General features: G+C 52.0%; 1 protein-coding gene across 1 annotated transcript in view; it reads right to left on the bottom strand.

The window, feature by feature from the left end:
• MTCL2 (microtubule crosslinking factor 2) overlaps positions 1-23,540 on the bottom strand; it is a 57,248-nt gene that overhangs the window by 19,256 nt on the left and 14,452 nt on the right. The window contains exons 2-5 of the mRNA XM_069495494.1: positions 19,482-19,706; positions 13,500-13,658; positions 3,479-3,541; positions 1,514-2,671 (exon numbers count right to left, since the gene is read on the bottom strand). Coding sequence (XP_069351595.1) covers positions 1,514-2,671; positions 3,479-3,541; positions 13,500-13,658; positions 19,482-19,706 — 1,605 coding nt within the window. The remainder of the gene's footprint in view (positions 1-1,513; positions 2,672-3,478; positions 3,542-13,499; positions 13,659-19,481; positions 19,707-23,540) is intronic.

Below are 23,540 nucleotides of genomic sequence, written 5' to 3'. Positions count from 1 at the left end.
GGAAATGGAAAGATCCCTGCCATTGCTCTCAGGATGAGGATCAAACCTCCCCAGTGCTCTCTGCACCCCAGCCTTGTGCCTTCTCTTCAAGCAGGGCCTTGGACACACCATGCTCCTACCTCCGGTCTGAGCTGTGCCTTTGCACAGAATGTTCCTTCTGCCAAGAACACTCTTCCCCCACCAATCCATCCCTCTGACCCGAGGTCAGATCAGAGGCCTTCCTGACCCTGGGGTCTATATCAAGTTCCTTATTCATAAAACGATGTACTTTTCCTTCAGATGCCTCCTCCCAGTTTGTACGTGCACATTCCTTGGCATGCTATTTTCGTTAATTCTTCCCTATCACCTGATAAAGGCCACGAAAGCAGGAATCCTCTCTGGTTTTGCCTACCCTGACACCTCTAGCACCAAGCACAAAAGGTGTATGAACAACAGACAAAGCATCCCAAACAAATGAACAAATTGATACGTTACATGAGAAAAATAAGCTGTGTGTATATCAAACAATTTGGGTGGAAAAGCAAACACATGATAGTATATGTATAGAAAGATTGAGAAGAGTACACTATAAGGATGAAATATTCTAGATCTATGCCACTAGCCACACACGACTACTGAGCCCTAGAAATACAGCTATTGGGACTGAGGAACTGAATTTTCAATGGCATATAAATGTTATTAATTTAAATTTAAGTAGCCACATGTAGCAGTGGCTACCACACAAGACAGCCCCACTCCAGACTGTGAACAGTGGTACCAGTAGGAAGTGGGAAGGGGAGAAGTTTTCACTTCTTACCTCAGAAACTTCTGAAACTCTTTGAATGTTTATGTATTATTTCTGCAATAATGCATTTTTTGGGACAAGTATCTTTGCTATTTTCATTTTTCTAAGTAGTATTTTACAGATGTCAAGGTTGCAAGTTCATTACCTTTGGAAAGCCGAGTTCCTTGCCTTTACATAGAACCTGACCAAAGATTTCTTAAAAAAAACAAACAAAAAAAAAACTCGTTTTCAAATACAAAATTCAAAAGAGGTAAGAAAAACAGAAAGGGCAAACACCTGGGCCCTCAGAAGCAACCCCAATACTATAAAATAAGTGATGTGTGGTATATTCACTCAATGGGATTGCATCCAGTAAGGAGAATAAAGCAACCACTGCTCCGTGAGACAGCACACACAAGGCTCAGTGGCCAGGCACGGGTACGTACCGTGCGGTTCAAGGTGTGTAAAGTTCACGGACAGACAAGACTAAAGCAAGAGGGGGGCTGCCCTTGGGAGCAGGGATGGTAACTACAAGGGGGGACGGGGGGGGCTTCTGGGTGCTGCTCATGTTCTAGTTCTCGTTCTGGGTGGTCGTTACAGGAGGGTGTTCATGGGGAAAATTCTCGAAGCTGTGCACTTGCGCTTGTGTCCTTGCCAGTCTGTGTGTTGTGGTTCAGTAAAATGTTTATGTGCATAACATTTAAAAAAAAAAAAAAAAAAGGAATAGGGCCTGTGACCGGGACATCGTACCTGGAAGTCTGAGCCCAGGTCTTTGGCCAGAAGAATCTCCTTGGAGGGCCCCTGGGAGCCCAGGGCAGGCAGGGACGAGAAGGGCTCCGGCTGCTCCTTGGCAGAGCTCCCGAGGGCAGCGTCCGCCTTCCGCACGAAGGCGTTGAGCTCCTGCTGCAGCACGCTCAGCCGCACCAGGATGGCATGGATGAGCTTGGTGTCCCTGGGGCCCTCGCTGTTGTCGGCACACTCATTGTCCAGACATAGCCGGAGGCCAGCCGAGAAGCCGTTGGCATCCGCCACCAGGACGTCGATGGCCTTACTGACCAGCGCGGCCTGCTCCCTCAGTCCAGGCAGCGCCTCGGCCTCCCTGGCTCTGCAGAGCCGGGCCACATGGGGCTCGTGGGCCTCGCCAAGCGGAGCGGGCACACACTGGGCGGAGTCCCCGGCCTCCGCGTCCGTCTCGAGCATCGGCCGCGTGCTCTGGCAGGAGGCGAGGTCGCAGCGCTGGAGGTTGGAGAGCAGCACGCGGTTCTCGTACTGCAGCTTCTTGACCTTGCCGCTGAGCTCGCCGATCTGCAGTTTGGCGGCAGCCAGCTCCTCCTGCGAGGGCTCGCTGAGCACGGAGCAGCTGTCCTCCGACAGCGCCACGTCCAGCTCGTGCTCGGAGCGGAACTTGGCCAGCTCGTTCAGGAGCAGCTTGTTCTGGTCCTCCAGCTCGGCGGAGGAGCGCCGCAGCAGCTCCGCCTCCTCCTCCACGAACTGCAGGTGTCGCCGCAGCTCCGCCAAGCTCTCCCCGCACTCGCCGCCCCCCAGCGCGGAGAAGGCCAGGCGGGCCTCGGGGCCCCCGCAGCCGCCACCGTGGTCTTTCATGTCGTCCATCTCGGCCCGCAGGCCTCGGTTCTCCACCTCCAGCTCCACGATGCGGCGGCTCAGCAGGTTGGCTTCCTCCTCCACCAGCTTCAAGTGCACCTTCAGCTCGGCCTCCCGCGAGTGCGGGGCATCCGCCAGCTCCTCCGCCGAGAGGGCGCTGTCCAGGTCCCCGTAGAGCGAGCGGTACTTGAGCAGCTCCTCCTTCATGCTGTCGTTCTCCTTGGCGAGCTTGGTGAGCTTCTTGCACATGAGGGCCGACTCCTCCTTGGCAAAGTGCAGCTGGCACTTCAGATCTGCACTGTCCTCCTGGGGCCCGACCGCACAGAGACAGACAGACAGACAACCCGGGAAGGTTAGTGCTGGGAGGCCTAGGACCGGACACTATGCGCTGGGATCACAGAAATAAATCAGCCACAGCCCGACCCTCAAGGAGCTGGGGGTCCAGACGGGAAGCAGAGATTGCAATAACCTTGATAATGTGGCAAGGATGGAGTGCCACACACAGCCTGGGAGTCTGGGAGCAGGTGACATTCTGATGGGTGACTGCAGCTACTACTACCATTATATTACAGTTTCCTCATCTGCAGAATGGGACAGTAACAGTCCCTCCCTCCCAGAACCATGGAGAGGATTAACTGAGATAATTTAATGAAAAGGGCCTGGCACCCTGACAGCCCAGCACCTCTAGGAGCTGACAGTATTCTATGCCTGGCCTGTGCTATATATAGTACTTTATCTAATTCTAACAAGGAACACAAAAGATAGGGACAGATGAGGAAACGGAGGCCAGAAAGTGAAGTGACTTGCCCCAATCACATGGCAGTCAAGCGGAAGAGTCAAGACTCAAATCCGAGTCTCTGACTCTACTAGGCCTTTGGATTTGACTGTTGTACTGTTTGTAAGTCAGCTTGCTGCTCCCGGGGGAGTCTGAGCGTCTAAGAACCATGGGCTCAAGGTGTGCTTTGGGGAAGTGAAGTGGGCAGCAAAGCTAAGAAAATGAACAAGAAAATGGAAGCTGGGCAGGGGTGGGCACCCTGGGGACTCCTCAGGCCATCTGGAGTCAGGCTTGAGCCTTCAGACTAAAACCTGCCCGTGGGGGCTGCCGGGAAGTACCTGCACCGAAGGCTTCTTATCTGTCTTCCCCAGGGAGCGGGTTCCTCTTTTCTTCAAGGAATGCTAAAGGGAGATAAAAAAAAAAAAAAAAAGAAAGTCAGAACTGAAAGCTCACAAGGGTGATGCATATCCAAAGAGCAGTCATGGTGCCTATGGTCACACGGAGGGCTCCACCCCCGCCCCAGTCCAGGCCTTGACCAGCACCAACAGGGAGCTGGAGGGGCCCTTGAGACCACCCAGTGGGCTGCAAATGGGGGACACGCAACAGCACTGGAGTGTGCAGGTTCCTCCCCTCTCTCTCACCCCCACACTGTGATCCTGCTGGTCTGCGCCAAGACCTGGAAATCTGGGTTTCTGTCCTTGTTTGTCTTTCATTCATTCATCAAAGATTTCCTGAGCACCTACCCTGTGCCAGGCAGTTAGCTGCAGAGAACGTGGCAGTGAACAAGCCCAGGTACCCAGGCTGGGGTGCTTAGCCCAGATCCCCTCATCAGAACCGAGGCACTCATTCCCCAGCTAAGACCTCAAAGCTGAGTGCCCCTCGCAGCAACGGCCACTGGCTGAGGGTCCAAGGTCAGGTGCCCTCCCTGGATGGATGGTGTCATTCTCAAGGGGACTCTTCCATAAACCTCTGCATGCAAATCTCCATCTCAGAGGGAATCCTGGCCTCCTGCAACCTACTGGGAACTTTAATTCAGAATGAACACTAATAAAGAAAATGCATACAAGTACAACAAATCATAATTATACAGGAGACTTAGAAATTATCATGAGAGACTGATGGCAAATCATGATTCAAAAATCCAGAAGCAATAGGGGTAAAAAATTGATCCATCTGATTACTACAGCAAATTCTACATGTACAAAAAAACACCCTAAGACAAGCAAAAATAGAAATGAAAAACTAGGAAAAAATGTTTGCATTTTATAACACCAATAAAGGGTTGATACCCTAAATATGTAAAGAGCTTCACAAATAGAATAAAAAGGCCAAGAAACCTATAAGAAAATAGGTCAGAGATATGAAAAATGATTCACAGGAAAGACAAACGGATCTTAATCATATCACCCCACTCATGATAGAGAAATGCAAATTATAACTATGCTGAGATACCATTTCCTACCTATCAGATTGGCAAAAACCCAAATTATATGACAACGTATTCTACTCGTGAAGTTACGGAGAAACAAGAATGTTCATAAATTGCTGGCAAGAATGCAAAATGGCACAATCTCTATGTTGGGGAATTTGGGGAAATGGTAAAATAATCATTACTGAAGTTTCCCACTGTCTAAAAAAGTCCTTCAATTAGATGCGTGATTCCATTTGAACACTTCCTCCCAAGAGAAGGGTGATTCATGGTGGTGGTGTACAAAACCAAGCTTAGGTTGTTTTTGACTTTAAGTTGGGCTGGTATATTTTTTAAAATGGCCCCAAGTGATTTGGATACATGCCTACTCCCAACTCCCACCTCTCACACCCCATCCCTGAAGGTGAGAGCCACTGATCTAATCCAAGCCCCATTTTACTGAAACAGAGAGAGGGGGCAGAGACTTGCTCAAGGTCCCACAGCAAATCCATAGCTGACCTGGGACCAGTTCTTGACATGGCTCTTGATCAAATTGCAAAGACGTGGTAGGAGAAAATCTGCCTTCTTTGATGAGGGCTACTGGGTGCACATTGGAATTACCTGGGGGAACTTAAAAAAAAAAAAATACTGATGGTCTGGGGTAGGTCTCAGGCATCAGTATTTCTAAATAGCTTCCCAAGTGATTCAAAAGTGCAGGTTGGCTCCACTGTGCCAGGGAAAGGAACTCCAGATGGGCTCTTAAGTACAGAATATCTTAAGGGCCAATCAAATCCTAAAGAGACTTTTTGAAATGCAAACGAGGCAGGAAGGCAGAGGCTGATATTTCAGATGAGGGTGCCAAGGGAGCCAGTATTTGAGCAAGCTGACCTGAGAACATTCAAAAGCTAGAAGGGAAGGGGAGGAATGGCGGGGAGGGTCACAAAACAAGCCCTTCCTCAAGAGCCAGGAGACAGCAGACAAGTCCCAGCATCAGAAGGAGAGCCCGAGTGGAGTGCTGAGGTGGGGGCTCCGGGGTCAGATGCTCAGGCTTCCAGATCTGGGCCCACCTACCACAAGCTGAGTGGGAGGGTCTGTGGCCTCTGCTAGGAGTTGAACTCTGGGGACCCCCACAACACTGAGTTTATGATCCTGCGTAAACCCCTTCCTCTCCCTGAAATTCCACTTTCTCATCTATAAAACTGGGCCATGGACTAGGTGACCACCGCACTGCAGACTCCCCAGAGGAAGGAAGAGCAGTGGCAGAGAGGCACGTCAGGGGTCTCCAGAGGCACCGAGGGGCCCCAGGCATCACAGACGGACTGACAGATGATGAGATTCGAGGACGTGGTAAAGTCCCTCAGACACCCTGTTAAGGCAAAGAAGTAACCTGCAAAACAAAACCTACAACCCAACTACATCCACCAACGGATGGATGGATAATCCACACATCGCAATATTACTCAGCCATAGAGAGGAATGAAGTCCTAACACGTGCTGCAACATGGATGGCCCTTGAGGACATCATGCTAAGTTAAAGAAGCCAGTCGCTAAAGGCCACATATCCTATGATTCCACTTGCATGAAATGTCCAGAATAAGCAAATCCACAAAGACAGAAAGTAGATTAATGGTTCCCAAGAGCTGGGGGAGGGCAGAATGGGGAGTGACTGTTAATAGGTACCAGTCTCTTTGGGGGAAGAGGGTGATAGAAATGTTCTAAAATTAGAGAGTGGTGAAGGTCACACAACTCCGCAAATATATCAAAGACTACTGAGCTGTACAATTTAAAAAGGCAAACTTCATGGTATGTGAGTTATATCTCAATAAAACTGTTACTATGGTCAGACACAGTAGCTCACGCCTGTAATCGTAGCATGCTGGGAGGCCGAGGCAAGGAGGATTGCTTGAGGCCAGAGTTCAAGACCAGCCTGAGAAAGAGCAAGAACCCAGCTGTATCAAAAAATAGAAAAATTAGCCAGGTATCGTGATGCACACCTATAGTCCCAGCTACGTGGGAGGCTGAAGCAGGAGGATCTCTTGGGCCTGGGAGTTTGAGGTTGCAGTGAGCTATGATGATGCTGCTATACTCTAGCCTGGGCAACAGAGTAAGACCCTGTTCAAAAATAAATAAACAAACAAATAAAATAAAACTGTTACTAAAAAAAAAACAACCCTCCAGCATGTTTTTTTCCATTGTACAAAAATATGATGTGTGTATTTGTATATATATGTGTTAGTACATGAGTAGGGGGAAGGTCAGAAGAATATACAGCAGGCTGATAATGGTAAGAACACAAGGGATTCACACCTTGTATGTTTTCCCCTCAACTTTTACTGGAGGTGGGGAAGGAGAATATAGTCTTCCAGACTTTTTCCTTAAAATTTTTTTTTTAATTATACAATATTTGTTCAAAAAAAACCAACACACAAAATATATTCTCACTGTACAAAATGTACACAAAGCAGATAAAGCCAATGTCCCTCTTTCTACAGCCACCCAGGGTGCCCACTGCTGACTGGTCTGCAGGGGCTCCTTCTGGACCTTTGGCTCTGTGTTTAAAATACTGAAATAGATGGTACTATTTTAGATTTTCTTCCCTTCCCATGTTTATTTGATTCTGTGATCTTTGATTTTTATAATAAGCACTTTGGGCAGAAGAAAACCAAAAACATCGAGCATTTTTAAAAAAAGAGTCCATGTTCATACTATATTATTCTGCACATTATGGAAACAGCGTATACAATATAATTCTATCTTTATTTTAAAAAATAAAGAATATATAGAAACATATATTATATGAGCATGTAGAAAGGTCTAGAAAGATACAAGGCAAATTGCTGATCATGGCTTAGGCTGAGCAGTAGAATCAAGGGAGGTAGTTAGCGAAGGCTTTCTGCTTTTACTTTATGTACGGTTTATCATCATCTCCATTATTTTTGAATAGATGACACATTCACATGATTCAAAATCCTGAAAGTACAAAAAGGAATACAGCGGACCCAGTTACCCTCTTCTCCTGCCCAAGGCAACCAACATAACCAGGGTCTGCTGTAGCTTTCCCCAGAGATATGCTAGGCGTGCATTTGTATGCTTTTGTAATGATTTTTTGCTTCACTGAGTTTATATTTTTTTAGATGAAAGATACATATTCACATATACATTTAAATACGTGTATATGTACACATAGAAAAACTTATTGGAAGTATGTGCGACCCTCCCCCAATCTAAATAGAGATTCCTTCTGAATACTGGATTACAGGTGAGGTGTTTTTCTTTATCGCTTATTTGTACTTTCTAATCTTCCTCTGCCAAGTGTGTGCTACCTGCTGGCGGGGAAGGGGAAAGTCACAGTAAACATTTTTTAAATGTACTTTCACTGAACACCTTTCCAACAACAGAGAAAAGGTGAGAGTGAGCTGGGTGGCTTGAACCTCCCCAGAAATGAGGGTGGGGGGCAGAGTAGAGGGGTTCCAGCCTTTTCTGGCTGGACTTGCCCCTTCCCCCACCTCGTCTAAGCCACAGGGGCTCCCACACTGCCCTGCGGCTCTGGAGGGAAAACAAGGCAGGCTCAGAGCGCACAAAGACCTTCCTCCCCTCTGCAGGGCAGCAGCTGGCCAGGCGGCTGGGGGGCGGCTGCCCTTCAATGGAGCCAGGGCCTGTCAGAGCCCCTTTGTGGAGCCCCTGGGGGTGGAGCCAGGCCCTGCCCAAGAGGCAGATGTTCTGGCGCTGGGCCCCAGGAGGGTGGAACAGGCAGGGCAGCCCCAGGTACCAGCAGGAATGCAGCCGAAAGGCAAGGCCCAGGGAAGTGCCTGGCCCTGAGGGCACACGCTGTGGCCTGGCATGCAGCCATGCAGCGCGCGCCTTCCCCACCCACCCGCCACTCACAAGGCCCACAAGGCCGCCTTTGAGCAGCCAGGGTGGTGCCTCCAAGCATCCCTGGTCTAAGGGCTCCTAGTAGAGGCCTGAACTGTGTCCTCCCCCATGCTTCCTCCCCATGAGCCCCGTGCAGCCCAGCAGAGAGGTGTCTGAGCACAGCTCTGAGGGCCCTCTGCTCCCTGACACCTTCCACCTGTCCACGCAGCCAAGAAACAAAGGCTGACCTTCCCAGGCACGAACGAACCTTCTGCCAAAATAGCTGGGCAGATTTTCACCAAATGTGGAGGGGATGTTCAGAAAGGTCTCACTGAAAGCACAGACGATGTTCCGTATACAAAATTTACTCCAGAAGGAACCTGCGGTGAGGGTGCACCTCAAAGACCGAGGCATTCTTCCCCCACAGTAGCCGAAACAGCCAGTCAGAGAGGCCATGTGGCTCCCAGTTAGGGGGAGACCATTTGGGGGAGGAAACAAAGAGTGGTTTAGACATTAGCCCCAAATCAAATGTCACAGGGACAGACGGTGCCAACTGCAGGCAATGATGTCAACATAGCTGCTCCTTCCACGGCAACTGGCAGCTCTACATGGAGAGGCAGCAGCAACGTATGTATTTTACTAAGGTCGACGCTTCTGCAGCCTCGCAGCTATCGTTGTGGTTGCGAGGTACGGATAACAGTAAGTATTGAACAAGCCCTGATTCTATGCTAAGCACTTTACCTTGTCTTCTTTAATTCTCACAAACACCTCTGAGAAGCAGGGCTTAATAATCCCCTTTTATAAATAAACCGAGGACTGGAACAGTTACACGATTTGCCCAAGGTTACAGTCATTTGCAAATAAGTGGCAACAGCAGAACCGGGATTTGAACACAGCGGCCTGACACCAGGGTCGGTGCCCTTTCCCGATGGAAACTCTGTAAGAGAAGGCTGTGCAGAAAGGGAAGTATTCGTGCAGTGGGCAGCCTCGCCGAGGCTGCATCCCAGGAAAGCCCCTGGGTGGGGCAGGGAGGGCAGGGGCACCATCACAAGAGTCAGCGTGGGTTTGGGAGACACAGAGTCCTGGGTTTGGATCCCATCTTTGTCGTTCTCCAGTCCCATCTACATACAGCCATCCCACTCCTGGTACATACCCAAGAGAACGGAGAACACGCAATCGCAGAAACTTGTACGTGAATGTTCACAGCGGCATTAGTCGTAATAGCCAAAAGGTGGAAACAACCCAAATGTCCATCAACTGATGAAGGGACAAATATAACCTGGTATATCTGCCCAATGGATTATTATCCAGCCATAAAGAGGAATGAAGTCCTGATACATTCTTCAACATGGATGGATAAACCTTGAAAACCTTTTGCTAAGTAAAACAAGCCAGTCATCCAAGATCACATATTACATGATTCCACTTGCATGAAAAGTCCAGAACAGGCGAATCCATAGAGACAGAAAGTGGATTAGTGGTTGCCAGGGACTGGAGGGAAGGGGCAGTGACTGCTAACAGGTATGGGGTTACTTTCTGAGGCAACAGAAATGTTCTGGAATCAAATAATGGTGATGGTTTGCACAACATCATAAGTATACTAAAAATCACGGAATTATACACTTTAAAACAGTGAGCTGTATGGTATGTGAATTAAATTGCAATTAAAAAATGGCCAAGGAAAGAGTGGCACCTCTAAAATGGGGACAAGGACCCTATGTATGTGGGGAGGCTGTGGGGAGGGTTAAACAGCATGACAACGTGTGTACAATGCTGGTGTGGTGCCTGGTACAGAGTAAGTGCTCAGACACAGCAGCTAGATTATAATAAATCACGTCAACACTGATGTTGGCTTTCTGCCTAAATTACAAGGAGGGGGAACGGTAGCAGACGAGAGGGTGGCTGGTGTTACGATTCTTGAGCTGCAGCCCAGCTGGGCAACAGTGCCACCGCAGCGCTCTCGGCTGGGGCCTGCCACCTCCCTTCTCTCTAGCAGAGAGCTGTCTCCATGGCAACCACATCAGCCCAGGCCAGGGGCTCCTGTTCCCAGCCGGGTGACAGCATCGCCTCAGCAACTTGTCAGGATGGCAAAGGCAGATCTTGATGACAGGACTGCAGCTCTGGCAGAAGAATTACTAAGGGACCCTTGTCTCCATAGAAACCATGTCAGGAAGGAGAAGGCGGAGGGAGACAACAAACAGCAAATAAACACAGACTCCTTCCCGCCTCCTGTGTCCGATCCTGTCGAGACACCACAGGGCACACAGGGGGCTGGACCAGCCTCAGAGGGGAAGTGAACCAGCGTTTCCTGAGCACCTACTCTGTGCCAGGCACCACAAAGTGCTCTTCACAAGCATGGCTGCATTTAAAATTTCACAAATAATGCCCAAATACATTCTTTTTTTTTTTTTTTTTTTGAGACAGAGTCTCACTCTGTTGCCCAGGCTAGAGTGAGTGCCGTGGCGTCAGCCTAGCTCACAGCAACCTCAAACTCCTGGGCTCAAGGGATCCTCCTGCCTCAGCCTCCCGAGTAGCTGGGACTACAGGCATGCGCCACCATGCCCGGCTAATTTTTTCTATATATATTTTTAGTTGGCCAGATAATTTCTTTCTATTTTTAGTAGAGATGGGGTCTCGCTCTTGCTCAGGCTGGTCTCGAACTCCTGAGCTCAAACGATCCGCCCACCTCGGCCTCCCAGAGTGCTAGGATTACAGGCGTGAGCCACCGCGCCCGGCCCCCAAATATATTCTTATTGTTAAAAAAACAAAAACCCTAACCACAGCGTTAATAGAATGAAAAGTGAAAGTCATGCCCTACCCTACTCCCACCATTTCTAGCTCCTCAGACCAGCAGGTCTTCCTCGGACTTCTGCTATGCAGTGACACACATACACACGTGCTTCAGAGCCAGTCTGATTTGTATGGCTTTTCACAATAATTAGTGCGATCACACAGTATGTATAGTTCCATAACTTTCTTTTCCCACTTAATAACGTACCTTGGAGATCTTTCCATATCAGTACATACATACCTACCTTCTTTTTTTTTCAATGTGGGAAAGTATACACAACATAAAATTTACCATTTGAACCATCTTTAAGCGTACAGTTCAGTGGCGTTACGTACACTGACACTGTTACACAACCATCACCACCATCCATCTCCAGAAATTTTTCATCACCCCAAATTGAAACTGTCCCCATGAAACAATAATTCCTCATTCTCCTCCAGTCCCTGGCAACCTTTATTCTACCGTCTGTCTCTATGAATCTGACTATTCTGGGGATCTCATTTATGTGGAGTTATACAATATTCGTCTTTTTGTGCCCGGCTTCTCTCCCTTAGCATGTTTACAAGGCTCATCTATGTGGCAGCATGTGTCAGTGCTCCATTGCTTCCTAAGGCCGAACGATACTCCATTGTACGTACACACCACACTTTGTTTATCCATTCATCCATCAATGAACATTTGGGTTGCTTCTACCTTTTGGCTGTTATAGATAATGCTGCTGTGAACATGGTACAAATATCTCTTCCAGTCCTTGCTTTTAGTTCTGCTGGGTGTATGACCAGAAGTGGAAATGCTGGATCACACTGTATGTAATTCTGTTTGATTTTTTTGAGGAATTGCCATACTACCTTATTCTTTTTAACTTCTTCATAGTCTCCTAGGGTTACACAATCTTATTAATGATCCTAAACAACCTTATAGGCAACCCCTTAGGCTGGGTACGATTATTATCCTGATGTCACAGATGGAGAAACTGAGATTTAGAGGTGGGAAGTGGCTTCAGGGGTTTAGCCGCCCCTCTGCTAAAGAAAGGCTGGGTGAACTCAGGCAAGTCCTTCCGCTCTGGGCCTCGGTTTCCTCATTTGTGCAATAGGAACAGTCTGACTGCTAAGGTGCTTTCTGAAATTCTCTCCCCTTTTCACCACCAAGGGTGGCAGCAACAAGCCGGTGTGAAGGTGGTGCCCTGTGTTACAGGCCAGCCCTTGGTGGCCAGGAGGCCGCATTCAGAGAGGGACCTGCCACCAGCCCTGAAGCAGGGCGAGGCTCCGCAGCAGCCCTTAGCAGCAAATGCCTCCTCTCCACGCCGAGGAGGTGTTGGCACAACACACCAACATGCCCAGCGGGAAGGACAGCTGAAGGACGGCTCTGGCTTTGGGCTGTGGCATCTCAGTCCTGGAACACTGGCACGCCTGCCCTCTGGGGAAGTGACAGGCAGAGCCTCCAGCAAGGCGTGTGCCCTAAAGAATGCACGATCCTAGGACACCTTATAAGCAGCCAGAAGCCACCCTAGGCCGTCTGGAACACAGACCTCTGGAATTAGGAGGATTCTAGCCTTTAAGGGTCACCTAGACTGATGGTTTCCAATCAGCATTCTGCAGAGTCCACTGGACCCTGCACGACCCTGAGGACATCCCTCCCTGCTTCCTTCAGGGGCTGTTTGCTCATCCATAAAATGGGTTATGATTGCTATCGAGTATGGTGCCTAACACGCTGCACACCTAACACACAGCAGGGGGAGGAGAAGGTATGCCAGGAAGAGGAACTGACATGAGCAAAGGAGAGGATGGTGCCTGGTCACATTCAAGAAGCATCTAGTACCCCAGGGACGCTGGCCCAAGACCCAGTTCGGTACAGTACCGGCTTCATACCAAATGGCAGCACTTGGCATACACCGTCTCCACACGAGTTTTCCCAGTCAGTGCTCACAATGACTCAGGGCACTATTGCCCCACTTTATAGATAAGGAAACTGAGGTGCAGAGGGCCGGGTCCCATGCTGGACACTGCTGCATGTTTTCTCAGTTAACCTCCCAGCAGCTGTGGTTCTCTGATGGCCTGTGAGCTCCTGGGGACAGGAACTGGGTGTACTTCATTCACCACCGTATCCTTGGTGTCCAACACAGAACGTACACACTGGGTGCCCAGGAAATGTGTGCCGGAGGAATCAATAAACAACCCTGCCAGGGAGGCATAACCTGCCCATTTCCCACAAGCAGGCAGCGGTTCAGAGAGACACTGCCCAGGTGGGGCTTGTGCATGCCCGCCCGCCTGCCCCAGGCCGGCCCTGCCGGGGTGGACAAAGCCCTCACCTCTCTCGGCCGCTCCAGCTCCGTCTGCAGCACCTGCTTCGCCAGCTCGGTCTCGATGAGCCGCTGCCGCAGCTCCTCATTCTCCTCCTCCAGCCGTGCTCGTTTCTTCTCCACCACCTCGAGCTCCTTGTGCAGGCGCATGGAGATGTCCTTGGAGACCTGGGCGGGGTGGGGTGACGATGTGAGCAGGCCGAGGACGGCAGCCCCCACTGCGAGGCCCACTGCCCAGCCACAGAGCACCCCAGAGGCAGGCAGGGTCTTAGCTTATCACCCCCACTTCACAGATGTGCAAACCAAGGCACCAAGAGGCCAAGAAACTCACCAAGAGTCATGCAGCCAGGAAGTAGCAGAACCAAAACCCAAACCCAGGGACCGCATGCTCCCCATGTCTATATCACAGCACAGCCCAGCAAGTGGTGAAGGCCCTACCTGCTCTCAGGAAAGCCTTTCATTCACCTGGAGCTTTTAATGCTTCCAAAAGCCTCTTTCCCAGCCACCCTCTTGCCCAGTCCTCAAAAGAGCCTGTGGCAGGGACAGAAACTCATCTTAAAGAGAGTGGAGTGAGCCGGAGTAGAAACCCAGCGTAAGATGGGCGGCCCTGGTGCCACCAAATCCCATCTCTGCCAGAGACCAGCATGTGATACTGGGCAGGTCATTTCCCCGCTCTGTCTCAGTCTCCTTAATACAATAATAATAATAATGGGTACAATAATAATAATAATGATAGGGCCAACCTCACAGGCCCAACAGGAGGATTGAACCAGCTGATGCACAAAAAGTCTTGGCCCAGGGCCTGCACATGAGTGGCTGGAGGTCACCATGTTACCCTGAGATCCTCTTTCCAATTGTCTGGGATGTAGAACATGCCCGAAATGACAAAGGCTGGGCAGGGATCCAAGGCATCCCTACAGAAAGAAGCTAACAGAGCTGCAATCTCCCATCCTGGTTCCGGGACTCTACAGCAACAGCACCGCATTTCCTGGAAGGCATGCTCTGTCCTGTCCCCTGCTGGCTGGGTGTGGGGGACCAGGAGAGGGGGGGACCGAGGAAGGATGGCCCTTCTGAGCTGTGAAATTGCAACCAGACTCCGTCCCCACGTGGGCTGGGCACTGCCGTTTGGTGAATACCTACTGTGTGCCAGGCTCATTCATCTTCACCCTAATCCTGTGCCCATCTTCCTGACAAGGAAACTGGAGCTCAGAGAAGAAGTGACTTGCTCAGGTCACTCAAAACCAGTGTGGGCCAACCTGGGCTGGGAACCCCAGGGGTTCAGCTGAGGGGCCGAGGCTCCTCCAGGAGTGCGAGAACTTTGCCAGCAGGAACTCCGTGCGGGGCAGATAGCCCAGCGTCCCCGTGCCTGCTGGTCTCGGAAATGACCATGGCGCCTCCTCCCTGCCGGAAGGGAAGAGGGCCCTCCCTGGCTCTGTCCTCCGCCTGGGCTCAAGCCCAGCTCAGCACAGACCCCTTGGCAGCGTGCAAGGCAGGACAGGAAAAACAACGACCAGAAGGAAACTGGGCACTGCCTCCCCCTTCACCATAGCGTCCGAAGATCTCCAAGGACAGACAGAGACTGGCCCGTGAGGCTCCTCCCGCAGCCCCTCTCGGCCACTAGACTCCCTTCATCCATAAAGTGGGGTGAGCAGTGCCTCAATATCAGAACAAGGGTTTTGCAGATGAGAAAACTAGACCCAAGCCCGGTTCCAGCCCTTGCTGGCTCTGTGACCCAGGATGAGTTATTTAACCCTTCGAAATCTCAATGTGATCCCCAATAAAGGGGGTTCATATAATGTACTCATGAGGGCTGCTCTGAGGAATAAATGATATAATGCTTGGGCAGGTGGCTAGAACAGAGTAGGTGCTCAAATATTCGATAATTTTTACTGCATTGTCAAGACAACTGCTTTGCCTCTGTGTACTGATTTTATCCATGTTGGTCCAATCGCAGGGCTTTTGCTGGATCTGTTCAGCCTCTGGCTTTTGGCTCTGGTCCCTAGTTTGGTGCCGTTAGGTCACCCAGTAAGCCCCTGCCCTGATCAACAAGATACTCATTCATGCATTCATCCCGCTGAGGCACTGGGGCAGGAGAGGTGGGGTCCAGAGATCAGGGCCGCAGACCACAGCTGGGCTCGTTGACATCTACGTGGCCCAGTGGCAGCACAGGGTCTGGCACACACTAAGTGCCTAATAAGTGCTTGGTGGATGAACAAACAAATCCAAGGGTCCAATAAATGAAAAGGGAGGGAGATGAAGGAGTGAGTGACTGAATATATTTGGGGAGTTGCACCTGCCCTAGCAGGGCTGGAACGCTCCCCTCAAATACCAGCCCCCCCCCACACACTGTGCAGGGAGGGCCGTGTCCCTGGCTGGGGTGAGGAAGGAGGCTGCTGGAGGCAAGGGCTCCTCTCCCAGCTGGGCCAGCTCCTTTCCTCCCGGACAGATGCCCCACGGCCTCCACCTGGGGAGGCAGCCTGGTCCCCACCAAAAAGTCATGACCCATGTGGGTTCCTGGATCCTCTTGGGTTCATGAATGACTTTATGGATTTCATTCCTTCCCATCCCCTCTGTGAGTCCTCAGGTCCCTTCTGCCCCAGTCTCCCTGGAATCCCTTCCCTGTTTGCTCCCCACCCCTGATGGCTGTGTCAAGAAAGCCCAACCCCAGGCAGCTTGCAGAATTCCAATATGCACAAAAGAGCCCTTAATCTCAGATGCACACGGCACCCTGCACCCTGATGGAGGCCAACAGGAGCAACACACCAGACTGGGAGGCAGGAGCCTTGTGGCCTGGGGCTTGTCCCTTTCCTTCCCCAAGCCTCGGTGGGCCTGGGTCCCCCTCGGCCCTCACAGGTGACTTAACAGAAGCAGTTAGCACTTCCCTAAGTGCTCACCCAGGTGCGGAAAAGCACTTTGATTATTATCCCCATTCTGAGGCTCAGAAAGGAAAGGTCACTTCTCAAGGTCACACAGCTAGGAAGCTGCAGAACCAAGCTGAAATCAGGTGGGCCAACTCTGAAGTCTTGCTCTCGACCTGACCCTGCTATACAGGCTCGAAGCCTGAAGACACATTACACGAACATCAACAATGAAGGGATTAATAATAAGCCCCAACACCGGGCTCACTGTGCCTGTCTCATCTGATACTCTCAGCTACTCCCAAGGTAGAGGGACTGAGATACTGAGGGAGGCGAGGCAGCTGCGGCTTCCGGAAACCAGGGCAAATCCCCAAAGCACAAACAAATGCACTCAGCCATGAGGTCACTGTTTACAGCGCTGGGGCCTGGCTCCTGCCCAGCGCAACCAGCAGCCTCTGGCTTCTGCTCCCTGTTCATTGGGCCCCTCAGCTCCTGGGCTTCTGGCTGCAGGGTGTCCCTGTCACTCTGATCCTCAGGGCAGGGGATGGGAGCTCTCACTAAAGTGTACCCACTGGCCAGGCAGCATTCTGGGCTCTGTGTGGCTGAATCCTCCCAAGAACCCATGAGGGTGGGAACATCACCTCCATTTTACAGATGAGGAAACTGAGGCTCAAAGAAGGGAGGCAACCAGCACAGGTCATCTAGGAATTAAACCCAAAGCCAGAATGTTTACTCCAGCAACATCTGTATCTAAGGAAGGGAACGTGTCACTGGTGTGTCCTCAGCCTCCTACGAGAGTCACTTCGGACAAAAATTTAGATCCCAGACTCCCTGGACCTGACACCCTCCTGTCAAGCCCCAGTCCCTGAAGGGGCCTGAGAATCTGCATTGTGAACAAGTCTTCCAGATGATTCTCATCCACCCTGGGAGGCTGAGATTCCGGCCTACCCTGCCCTACCCTTGCCTCCAGCCACCTGTCCTGCACCTTGTAAGTTCTCCTGAGCAATAATGAAACCACAACCAAAACGTGCTTTTTTGGTGTGTGAGCACCCGCTGCCAGACCTAGCGTGCAATACTCTCTCCGCTTGAATTATTTCATTTTATCAACAAATCTCTAGAGGGAAGGATTAGTTTTATCTCCGTTTTCCACACTGGGGAAACTGGGCTGAGAGATGTGAAGGAGCTTAACCCTCACACCTCTGCCCCTGCCTCTGCCCTCCCCATGCTGGGCAAAGTCCCTGCTGAGGTTCTGCAGGTCCTGTCAACTGTGAAGACCAGCAGAAAGTGGGAGAGTCTGGGGGGGGAGGGGGGAAAGGCCTGAGGTTTCATTCCTGACCCCCTCACCAACAACCCACCTGTCCAATAAAACCGCTGGAGCTCGAAAGCCCTGAAGATTCGGCTGGTCTAAGCCCACATTTAACAGAAGGGGAAACTGAGGCACCAAGTGGTGGGGCCAGTGGGCGCGTGGGCCAAGCAGCTGGCAGGGCAAGTCCTGAGAGCCCCAGAGATACCTCCCAGGCAGCTCCCACCCCCTCCCCACCTGGGTCTGTCAAGCCCTCCCAGGCGAGGCCAGGGAAGCCAGCGTTCTGAGGACCTCCGAAAATGCCCCAGAACGTCACCAGCACACGGGCGAAGGGTGGTGACCAGAGGCACCCAGCTCGGGCCCCAGGCCTGAGGATGAGCTCAGCGCTCCAGCAGCAGGGGTGCGGAGAGGAGGGAGGGAAGGGGGCGAGGAGGATGCTGATTGGCTAGTTCAAATCCCAACAGAAGGGGCCCCTCCCCTCCGCCCAAACTCGGGAGAGCCACTTCCCCGCCCCCACCGGCGCGCGGACCCTCCCCCCCTGCCCGCGGAGGCGGGCTTCAGCCGCAGCCTGCTCCGCCCCAGCGGTCCCCATCTCCTGGGAGTCTGACTTTTTTGAGTCCCTCCCAGAAATCCTCAACTACCTAGGCCCCAGTGCAGATTCGCAGATTCGTCCGACCTTCTCCAGCTCTCCCCTACCTCCCCGCTACTCCCCCCACCCTCCCCTCTCCATCCCCTCCCGACCCAGGGGCTGGAATTTGAATAATCCCGGGAGCTGCCCTCTCAGGGAGGCGCGCTTTGAACTTGGAGACATACCCTTTCTGGGAACAGTTTCGCCACATGCACGATCAGGACAAGAGCTGACACACACCATCTAGGGCCCCTGGCCCCGGGGCCACCCAGATCACAACTCCTGGCTGGTCCCGTAATAGGGCTTAGAATTTGCCAGTGTCTTCTAGCAGAAAGGGGGGAAGGGTTACCTCCAGGTATGTTTGTACCTGACTCCCCCTCCTGTTGGTCCCCCTGGGCCCTTAGGGCTGCAGCCATCTTCCTGAACCTCCTCCGGCCCCCTTCCCGGCTCATGCCCACTCCTCCCTCAGGTGCCAGGGCCCCATTCCCAGCTCCTCCTTCCCCCTGATCCACAGGGCTGAGTTCTGAGGGAGGGGGCCCCATGAGTTCTCAGCCCCCAGACCTGGGCTGCCACAGAGGGGCAGGGTGGGCTTCTCCCTGAAGGCCCCACCCTCCCCCAGAGGGCTCAGAGAGCGCGTCTCAGGTACTGCCTTTCTCTCCGCCTCAGATTCCTCATCCAGAAAACAGAAATAATAACTAACATTTTGAGTGTTTATGGTGGCACCTATATTATCTCATTTCATCCTCACAGAACCCTGTGAGGTAGGGGTTGCTGTCAAACCCATTCTATACATGAAGTAACTGAAACATAGGTGACTTGCCCCCAAATTACAAAATTCGTGTACACTGGTGTCCAGATTTGCACCAGCCCTGTCCAGCTCCAGGCCCTCACTGGTCTCCATCAGCGTAATAAAGAAACCTCCAAGGAATGGTGCTGGGACTGTACACAGCACCAGGCGTACGGTGTATGGTAGCAGGACGCATACTATGATGTCACTCTGGGGTGTCCCCGGTCGAAGGCCTGTTGGCTCACCAGGGAGCCCTGCTTAGCAGATGAGGCAACTGAGGCCCAGACAGGGGTTGCAGTTTGCCCACAGACGCACAAGGAGGGAGCCACAGGGCTGCCAGGGGCCCCACTCTGTTTCGTGGTCCCACCTCCCAACCAGGGCACCTGTGAGGGCCAGGGGAGGCCCCGGGGCTGACCTTGACGTCCTGCTCCAGACCACGGATGAGCTCGCCGTCCACCTGGCCGGTCTGGGCGGCGCGGAGGCTGCGGCGCTCGGCCTTGCGCAGCCGGTACTGCAGGATGCGGCAGGTCTTGCTGGCCTGGTCCAGCTGCTGCCGCAGCTCCTGCAGCTGGTACACGTCCTCCTCCATGTAGACGTCCCGCATCTCCAGCATCTCCGCCCTCAGCTCCTCGATCTCGTCCTGCAGAGGGAAGGTGTGGTCAGGTCGCTGGGCCCCCAGGCAGTGGCCAGGGTGCCTGAGTGCCCGCCACACCCAATGCTGAACAGGGCACCTCAGGGGGCCTGGATGTGGCAGGCTCAATAACAGACCCCCAAAGACGTCCACCTCCGAATTCCCAGAATCTGTGAATATGTTACCTTACGTGACAAAAGGGACTTTGCAGGTGTGATTAAGTTGGGGATCTTGAGACAGGGAGATTGTCCCAAATTATCCAGGTGGGCCCAGTGTCATCCAAGGGTCCTTCTAAGAGGGAGGAAGTGGGAGGCAAGGTGACAAGGGAAGCAGAGATTGGAGTGAGGTGCTTTGAGGATGGAGGAAGGGACCAAGTGCCACAGGATGCAGGCAGCTTCTAGAAGCTGGAAAAGGCAAGAGAAATCATTCTCCTCTAGAGCCTTCGGGAGGAAGACAGCTCTGCCAACACCTGATTTTCAGACCTCTGACCTCAAAAATTGGAAGATACTAATCTGGTGCTGTTTTAGGCTATAAATTTGTGGTGATTTGTTACAGCAACAATAGGAAACTAATATACTGGACAGCAGCAAGGAGGGACAACGAGGACCAGACCCCTCTGTATCTTCTGTGTGGAGTCTCAAGTTTCACTGGGGAGATACACAGTAAACCAACAAATTAAAAAAAAAATTATACCATTAAGTGCTATGAAGACAAAAACAAAATATGAAAGTGTGATAGGAGAAGGTACCGTGTTAGGGGACATGGTGAGGGAGGCCATCTCTAAAGAAGGGACACTTGAGCTGATACAAGAAGGAACCAGCCATGCAGAGAGCGAGCCAGGGAGAGATTATTCCAGGCAGAGGGAACAGTGTGTGCAAAGGCTCAGAGGCAGGAAAGAGCTGAGTGTGTCAAGACACAGCAAGGAAGCCGGGGCACCTACAGCCATAATTTGAGAATGAGGGACAGTCAGAGGACAGCCAGATAAGGCCCTGAAGGGCTGAGTAAAGAGTCTGGGTTTGAGTTTTAAGAGGACGGGGTTAGGGGTGACCTCACTTCCTCAGGACAGCTCCTGCCAACTCTGTCACCAGCTTCCTGCTATCCCTTACTTCTCCTTTGTAATCATTAAGTACCTCTGCAATTTTGGTGGGGTTTTTTTTTTTATTTGTTTGTTTGTTTTAGAGACAGGGTCTTGCTGTGCTGCCCAGGGCTCAAGTGATCCTTCCGCCTAGGCCTCCCAGAGTGCTGGGATTACAAGCGTGAGCCACCGTGCCCAGCCCAATTCTTTAATAGTTTGTCTCCTAGCCAGACCGTGCTGCCCCACCTGCTGTATCCCCCACGGCCTAGCAAGCGGCAGGCTCCCAGCAAATATTAACTGGATGAGCGCATGCCTGTCCAGTTAGGTAAAAATCAACACAAAAGACATACCAATGTGCAATGATCATTAGACACTGAGCGTAAGGGGGGAGTGGAGTGGAACTATGCAGAAGAAATGCATAATTATTAAGTCTCATAAATATGAAAATGGAGTCACAAAGGGTAATAATAATATCTACTCTTAGTGTGACCAAATGCTTTAAATAAGATGGTACACTCAAAAGAGGAACTGAGTCACCAGGGATAAATGAGTTGCCAAAGGTGTCCCTGAGGAGCCACAGAAGGCACCCAAGGATAGCAACACTAAGGGGAGCAGGGAGGTGGGTCCGAGGAGCACAGACCACTCTGCAGGCCCCAGAGAGGGGCCACACCCAGAGAGCTGGACCTTGGCCCTCTGAGCCTCCCCTTCCCCAAAGGAAACAGGCATGAAGGGACTGGACAGTGGGTCTCCTCTTCCTCCTTCCTCATGCTTCCACCACGAGGGAGTGTCCACTCTGCCCCTCTGGGGGCGCCTCTAGCACCCCTCACCCGCCTCCCCTGGGGCTGGGGCTGGGAGGCGGGACAGGGCTGGCTCGAGTCTGGGAAAGGAACACACGGAAGTCTCTCTCTTCACACGCACCTGCCCACAGGCAAAGGCGGGGGCAGCTGTCCCCGGTGGTCAGCTTGGTAGGGCTACTCCCTGTGGGGACGGGGGAATGGCCTGGCGCTGTCCAGCGCCCCCTGAGACTGAGTAAATTTAGTCCAGGGCAGGGCGGGGAGTGGCCCCCTCCTGGCCAGTTCTTGGCACTGTGAAAGCTGACGGAGGCTTCCACCCCAGTCTCTTTGACTCCTGGGCCTAATTCTCAGCTGGTTCTAAACTCAAGACAGGAAGACAGAGATGACCAATATCTGCTTCTCCCAACCCCCACAGATGCTGTCCCATTCCTGCTGTCAGCCAAAGGGTCTAATCCCCACTTGCCACCAAAGCCTGTTTCCCGGGGTGCGTTGCGGCAGCACCCCCAAAGCACTGCTCCTGCCTGGCAGCTGCAAAGGAAAAGGCACCTCACCAGACACCACCCCCTCCTCCGTCCTGATATACACACAGACTCGTCACCCCGCCACCAGCCAAGTGGACAGGGCCAGACTGGAAAAGGGGGAAGTAGGACAGTCAATGATCACATCAGTTAGAGAAATGAGGAAGTGAGGGCTCTCTGTGCTGTTTCAGCTGCAGATTAAGGAAGCGTGAAGGAAACAACACTCAGAAGTGCAAGCCTGTCAGCTAAACCCAAGCCAGCCTCCAGATGGGCCTGTGTTCAAATCCCAGCCATGCCATTTACTATACCTCACTTAATCTCTCTGCACTTACACTGACAGGATCTGGTGATGGGGAGGATATGAGGGTCTCAGTGGACCCCAAGCTCAAGATGAGCCAAGGAGAAGTACAGGGACACAAAAGCTCCTGAGGCTGGGCTGCATTAACAGATGTATGACATTTAGATCATGGGAGGTGACACTGCTCCATATAGGATTATACCCAGAACACCAGAATTATTTTGGGGGATCACTTTTTTTAACTTTTAGATATTAATAACTGATTTTTCTATTTATAAAAGTAAAACATGATCAGAGAGATAGTTTTGAAAATACAGAAAACATAAATCATGCATAATTCCTCTATCTGGTCCTGAATCTCAGACTCTCAAAGTCTGGTCCCTGGACCAGCAGCATGAGCATCACTGGGGCATTTGTTAGAAATTCACAGTCCCAATTCAGACTTACTAAATCAGAAACTCAGAATGGGGCCCCCCAATGATTCTGACATGGGACATTTCCTTCCAGCTTTTTTTTTCCCCTAAAAGGGCAAGAGTCCTGTCTCTCAGCACAAGTCCCCAGCCCAGGGCCTGACAAAGCAGGGGCTCAGTAAGCAGCCATTGACTAAGTGAATGAATGAATGATCCTTCTCACACGAGCAGCTGTCTCCCCAAGGCCTGCCCATCACCACAGTCCAATGGTGACAGTGCAGGATGCTGCATTCATGCCAGCTCCATCTCTCCGGGGTGGCCCAGGGGGGCCCAGGCCTCTCCGGGGTTTGTCCCAGCTGCAGGCAGAATGCGGTCAGCCCCTCCTGGCACGGCCCCCAGTGAGGGTGAGTTGACAAAGGCGGGCTTGTGGCCCACACGGGCTGGGTCTGCTGGCAGCAGAAGCTGGTGAAATCAGGACTGGGGCAGGGAAGGGGGCCGCTGGGGCCTGGGGAGGGGACCCAGAGGGCAGGGCCCTGTTCTACTCCAGAGGTTCACAGTCCTCACCAAGCCCAGAATCCTCGGAGGCTCCTCAGTCACAGGGCCGGGCCCCCATCCCAGGGAAGCTCTCCAGTGGCAGATCCAAATGAAGGAGCCGGGAGCTGGGGGGCTGGGTTGCAGGGGTGCACAGATAGCTCAGCGGCCCTCCAGAGCCTTCCCCCACGTAGACCCCCAACCATGTAGAAGTGGG

The sequence above is a fragment of the Eulemur rufifrons genome, chromosome 20 (genome assembly GCF_041146395.1).
Source record: "Eulemur rufifrons isolate Redbay chromosome 20, OSU_ERuf_1, whole genome shotgun sequence".
NCBI classification, from domain to species: domain Eukaryota; kingdom Metazoa; phylum Chordata; class Mammalia; order Primates; family Lemuridae; genus Eulemur; species Eulemur rufifrons.
Note: the sequence above shows the minus strand (reverse complement) of the source record. Positions and strands in the feature narration are given on the sequence as shown.